The sequence below is a fragment of the Sinocyclocheilus anshuiensis genome, unplaced genomic scaffold (genome assembly GCF_001515605.1).
Source record: "Sinocyclocheilus anshuiensis isolate Anshui unplaced genomic scaffold, SAMN03320099.WGS_v1.1 scaffold590, whole genome shotgun sequence".
In the NCBI taxonomy this organism is placed as follows: domain Eukaryota; kingdom Metazoa; phylum Chordata; class Actinopteri; order Cypriniformes; family Cyprinidae; genus Sinocyclocheilus; species Sinocyclocheilus anshuiensis.
In genome coordinates, this window is record NW_015544192.1 from 392,275 (window position 1) to 399,090 (window position 6,816).

Below are 6,816 nucleotides of genomic sequence, written 5' to 3' on the forward strand. Positions count from 1 at the left end.
GTTATAGAAACGCACACATTAGTGAGTAGCACAGCCAGATATTCAGATATTCATGCCTAGAACTAGAGGGGTTTGAGCTTTATCTGACTATTTACAGCTACTGAATATATGCAAATGTTTGGAGAAGTATCTCTGTCTGTCTGACATTTTTTGCTGTGTTAAACTATCATGCAGAGACTTTATATTGACTAGTGGAGCACATTAGTATCAGTAATGTTCATTACTCTGCCATACAAATCTCCGCTCATTGATATTTGCTCTTTCTTGCTCCCTCACGGTCAACCAGGCTATGTGCAAAGGTTAGTCGAGTGAATTTCTGCCATGCCATTTGGATGCAACTGTTGAGTCATATCACGCTATACATCTCCAGAACCACAGAAGCGGTTTTAACAAGAAGGACAGAGCGAGCAATGTAGAGGAACTACATTCAAACGGGTTCTGAAATAAATTTCGAAATAAATTGCCATTTGAGTTTGCAAATGGCCTTATGAGCTTATGGCCTGATCAGCCTGTACATGTTGACATACAGGGAATGTGAAAGACAAATAAATTAAGAATATGAGGAAAGGTGATGAGATGTGAGATGGTATATCATTCCGTGTAAAGTGGACTGCATTCCCTCTTCTCACAGGAAGGAGGAGCACTCATTCCTTGGTACGACCCACGATGGCCAGGATGTAAAGGAAGATGTTGATGATGTCAGTGTAGAGGTTAAGAGCGGCATAGACGTATTCCTCTGGGCTAATGGCCATCTTCTTGTTGCCCAGGAGAAGCTGGGTGTCCACAGCCAGGAACTGTGAAAGAACAAACAAGGCCTGAGTGTCGCATTCATGTTGTGCTTGAGGAAATAAAGCAAGCTGAACTGTTTCAAAGGATTGAAAATGATATTAATCTTTTACTTTCATCGTTTTTGAAGAGATGTGTGCCATTATATACACAATTTTCCCCTTGTGGGTGATTTAAAAAAAAATCTCATAGACTTACACTGAAGGAGTGATTCAAATAATATTTAGGGACTAAAATATTATAGAGACTTGGCGAAGGGCTCTTTTAACACTTTAAGCTTGTAAGCAACCACCTGGAAACAACCTAGAACACCCTAGCAACCACATAGCACAATGCACTAGGCCTAGCAGCACCACTCATGTTTTATTCAGAAACTACAAAATCATATGGTCTTAAATCATCAGCAAATCCTACATAAATTTCACTGGTTTTGTATCCTGCTTGACTGTGATAGTTACACTATCGTTCAAAAGTTTGCAGTCATTTTATTAATTTTTTTAAACGGATGCATAAAACTGATCAAAAGTGACAGTAAAGGCATTTATAATATTACAAAAGATTTGTATTTCAAATAAATGATGTTCTTTAGAACGTTCTATTCATCAAAGAATACTGAAAAAAAAATGTATCAATGTATCAAAAGCAGCAAAGCTGTTTTCAACATTGATTATAATAAGATATATTTCTTGAGCACCAAATCGGCATATTGCAATGATTTCTGAAGGATCATGTGACACTGAAAACTGGGCTAAGGGATGCTGAAAATCCAGCTTTGCCATCACAGGATTAAATTACATTTTAGAATATATTCAATTAGAAAAAAGGTTATTTTAAATTGTAAAATTATTTCACAATATTGCGGTCTTTACTATATTTTTGACCAAATAAACACAGTCTTGATGAGCATAAGAGACTTCTTTCATAAAACATGAGCTTTATCCAAGAACTCTACTGTAATTTCCTGATGTTCCAACAATTTCAGTTCCAAATGCTTAATCTCACTGCTCCAAAAGGGATATGATTTTATACAGCCAGTCAGACTGGAAAACTGGAGATTTCAAAAGGGCCCAAGTTTGGTGACCCAGTTTAAGACAGATGGTAAAACGTTTTACCTCACAAAAAAGGCATGACAATGGATGATGACTTTGATAGCAAACAATCAAACTATAATAGCAAAGTGCAGGTTTCCACTTTTGAAAGATATACAGGTATGTTCACCAAAGCAGCATGCTATTGATCAACCAAGCCATTCAAACCCTATTAAACTCTATTTTTTAAATCTGATGGTTATTTAATCTTAATGTGTAACAGCAAAGCCCCACTCCAGCCATTAGTCCAGACCGCTGAGAAAAGCAGTGTTAGCTCATCCTTAATCACAACAGCATTCTATTTTGGCACTTGAAAAACCTGTTTTATTATCTTGATGAAAACAGTTGTATAAATTATTAAAGTGTGGAAGTCACAATACAATGTCTCTTCTAAAGTCTAAGAGATTTTTTGTATCTGAAGTGAATAAGCTGAAATAGCTGAAGAGATGAAAGAAGAATAAAGAAAGTGAAAATCTAACCAGCGAGAGAAGCTCAGATGTACAACAACTTTACATTTCTTTTCAATAAATTGACAGCTAGAATGCCAAAGGTTTTTAACAGTGATCATTATTGCAAGTAAAGAACTGTTTGAAGAACAGAAGGTGTGATGAGTTTAACAGTCTTAGTAACATAGAAGTACACGACTGTGAAAAACATAATTTTTAAAAGGATATTAACCCCTTAGCATTCCTGTAAAATTAGCCTAAAATGCCTAAAAAAGGCATACCCAAAGTAAATTGCATGCTGTTCTTGAACCATTTGGAGTATATGCATGGTTTTGGTTTTGAAAGGTGACACTGGGGTTTGTTCCTAAACAGAACAAATCACTGTAAGTCTTACTGGTATTGAGTATTAGAACTTTGAACACACTGACGGAATGAAAAACCATTCCGTCTATATTTTTTTGTAAACGGATGCCTGCAGATGACTATAGCTGGGAGCTATTAGCTGGAAAACACAATGGGATCACAACATGAAGCCTTGTTGAAATGAAGAATGTCAGCCTTCCACAGATATGCGACACATTTTTTTTTTTGAGTTGTTGTATGTCACGAAGTTAACCCTCTAAAACACGCAGTGGAACACTAACAGGTTAAGGTATTGATGGTGGTACTTACACAAGTGAACAGCAGGGCCCCGAGCGAGGCGTAGACAATGTGCAGAATTTTATTTTGGATGAAGATGCAGAGGAAAGAGGCCAGGAGCAGGACAATCAGACAGACAAAAAGAACACCCCAGCAGGAAGTGAAGTCATATTTGCTCTATTTTTGAAAAAGAGAAGGATAATGACAATCAGCGGTGTTTACCGCATGCAAAGGATGCATGGAAGACACATGATAAAACCGCCTAGCTCAAAAGCTTGAAAACTAAATTGGCCGCCATTGAATGTCCACAAACTATACTTGAACTATACTTTCAAATCTTTACATGCTGTCATTATAATCATGAGATGTTGTTCGGTAAAATAAAGCGTGTATAAAATAAAATACAATAAAGGATGAAAAACTATGAGACTGCTACAGTGAGCAAACAAACCTGCAGTGAGAAAAGCACAACTGTGAAGCAGACCACCGCAGTGATGCCCACTGCCATGATAACTGCATCTGTATCATAGTAGCTGGCAACCATTCCAACCATATAAGACAGACTCAGGGTCAGGATGGACTGAGAAAGAAATACAGGAAGGGGTCAATCAGTACAGAGTAAACAAACCTAAACCTAAATATAAACTTGAAGAGTTAACTATATATTAAACACTAAACAATGTAAACAACTAAATTTTTCAAGTTCACAAACCATATAAAAACATGATTGCATATGTTTTCTTGTACAGTGCAGAATGAAAACACTAAATAATGTGTAAGCATAGGCAGTTGTAGTACCAGTGCCACCAGGTTCCATGGGTGTTTGCGGCGAAACTCTCCACAGCAGCTGAGAGCGATCAGTGAAACAAAGAAGATAGCGTAGGACACATAGTACGTCCACTGATTTCTCCGTACAAACACTTTGACGTCAGTTGAAAAGGTGAAAACGGCAACAAAAGAGAAGGTGATCAACAGCTGCACGGTCAAGACCATGAACACCTGAGAACAGAGTCACGAAACAGTGTTTTTCTTTGACACACTGTACTGCTACATACAATAGTTACATACACATTTAACAAGACCATTTGTTACATTGCTTCATTCATTCCAGTAACTGTGTTTAATACACATATTTGACATTTATCTGTGTGTATACTGTACAGTCTGTAATAAATGCATGTTAAATGTGTTACATTTTTAGAACTTTTATTTAATTTAATTCCTGATATTTGGGCATTTTTAGACTATCATAACTGACCATTAACTCGTGCCTGGCTAATAAACAAAAGTTGTAGTCCTCTTTGTGCCAGTTTCAGTATCAGCATTGACTTTTTAAAAACACACAACGGTCAACCATGAGTCCACACATTTGTTGACCAAAAATGACAATAAACATTACTTTGACTTTTAAACACTGAGGACAGAGAGATTGTTATTAAGAATGTATTGATACTCACAATACAATTACCTATTTCACATTAGAACCACAACCACATTTCCACAGTTATTAACATTGTAAATATCGCAACTCTTTTTAATTTTAATTAAGAAATTTAATCCACATTTATTGTTATATTACCTTGTCATTCAATTACAAAGAAAAATAGTTAAAACTGCTGTAAGGGTTTTTCCTAATTTTTTGAATACAGCACAATAATATATATATATATATATACAGAAGGCAGAGCTCTGAATCACTTTCAGTTTCACTTTTCAGCAGAGGACTGAGGACATATGACTGCAGGTGCTCACACAACTTCCTGGTAACCCAGGTTGTGCAGCTGAGAGAGAGAGGTTGCTATGGACACTGATGTTGAAGCATCTGAATACATGAGTTCATTTAAACATGTCAAAGTGTGACTATAGTGTTTTTTTAAGTGAGTGTCAGATGACAGAGAGGTCCATATAAATGTAAAAATAGGGGAAATTAGCATGGCCAACTAAACAACTACTAAAAAAAAAAAAAATTTTTTCAATAAAAACTACTACTTGCAATCAATTTATAAAAATGTATTAATAACTAAACACTGTAATTTTTATAAATTGAAATCAACTTTAAAATAAATGGAAAAAACAAGAAGGCAAGTTAGTCTGCATAACATAATGACTCTCTAACACATATTATAATACTGTAAAATAAATGTCATTATGAAAAATCAGTAGTCTGTATCAGTATCTCTGTCCCCTTTAAGGGATTTCACTGAATAACAGCAGTTATGCATCACCGTCCCATTTACTGTGGATGCCAAATCCCATGTGACTTGGTCTCAGCTCAGCAGTCTGCCCAGCGTTACAGACCAGGTTATATTCAGCGGCCTGTTTTCCACTGTCCCACTTCACAGCAGATTAAATCATCATTTAAAAACTGCATTTTGTATTTACTTGCATTTAAATTTAAATTACTTGAATTTGTTTGATGATCTGAATCTTTTAAGTGACATATGCAAAAAAATTTAAAAACAGGAAGGGGGCAAAAACCTTTTCACAGCACTGTAAATATAAACACTCAAAACAGAAAATGGTGTTTGTTGTTGTATTGTAGTATTTGGGATGTCAGCTTCTGAAAAACACAAGCTATTTTTTGTGTAATCTGCAAATCACATCAGGGTGCTCTGTTAAATCTATGCAGTGTTGAAAGCTCTCCAATTCATTAACATTCCTGTCTATTTCTCTCTCAAACTACAGAAACCCAAATTAAGCAGCTTAAAATGTTGCTAAGATCTGTGCTGCTTGTTGCTATTAGATCACCACACTTTTCAAGAATCAGTCAAGTTTCAGGCTGTTTTTTAGACTTGTAACCCTGCCTGATTCCAGCGTTTTATTTCCAGCTTTATTTTAGCTCAGCAGGAAGGGTTTCCACGGGTTCATGTTTATGACTGGCCTAGGGAGTTACTGGAAATTAAAAATAAAATTTGACTGTTCAGTGAGAATCAAATTACTTCAAAGCAGATCTTTAAATCTATGACTCGTTAGATTAGCTATGGAGAGTCTTTAATCAATAACAACTCATGTCTTTTGAGTTCGGCTTTAAGAAGTAAACAAACTCAGGTCATTTATACCATTGTGGCTTGACGACTCCTTTAAAAATCAAAAGTCAAAACACTTCATAGTTTCAAGAACATTTAAGACTTAAGAAACCTTTTCCACTATAAACAACCTTGGAATGGAAAGGTTCCATGGATGTTAAAGGTTCTTCATGGAAACATAGATATCAATAAAGAACCTTAATTTCTGAGAGTGTTGATGCACTCAGCATCAGAATGTGGCAATGCAAACAACAAACTTAAACGTATCTTGCCCATGGTTATATGTCTGCAATTGTATATGAAGATAATTTGCTAAAAATAACAAGTTAGCATTTTATTTAAATCCTGCAGAGACAAACTTTGTCTATAATTATATTTATCAACCTTATTTTTAACATGAGAGCAGGTGCAGACATTTTTAACTTGAATGTGCGCTGCTTCCGGTGTCAGTCATTTCCAGTTATTTTAGCTGTACAAAAACAGTCGGTCATGTTGCTTGATCTTGCAAATTGGTATTTGTTATCAGATGATTTTAATTTATTACCATAATCATAAACACATTGATTTATAGTGCAAATAGTTTTATTGTTTCAATTAGTTTATTTCAGTTTGTTATTCTATACCTATAGCAGCTAATGAATCAGAATTCTCAATTCACATTTAAATAAATTGTTGTTCAAATAATGCTTGTTGATATTCATATTTTAATAATTAAAGTCATGAAACTGGAACATGGGTACGTATTGATGATGATATAAGGAGATATACAGTGGGTACGGAAAGTATTCAGACCCCCTTAAATTTTTCACTCTTTGTTATATTGCAGCCATT

General features: G+C 35.3%; 1 protein-coding gene across 1 annotated transcript; it reads right to left on the reverse strand.

Moving 5' to 3' along the window:
* Nucleotides 1-618: 618 nt before the first annotated feature.
* LOC107696509 (protein lifeguard 1-like) lies at nucleotides 619-4,065 on the reverse strand. The gene is made up of 5 exons (XM_016496869.1): nucleotides 4,057-4,065; nucleotides 3,758-3,958; nucleotides 3,411-3,539; nucleotides 2,993-3,136; nucleotides 619-794 (listed from the first exon to the last, which is right to left on the reverse strand). The coding sequence occupies exons 1-5, from the start codon at nucleotides 4,063-4,065 to the stop codon at nucleotides 645-647; spliced, it is 633 nt and encodes a 210-aa protein (XP_016352355.1). The 3' UTR covers nucleotides 619-644.
* Between the last annotated feature and the right edge of the window lie 2,751 nt (nucleotides 4,066-6,816).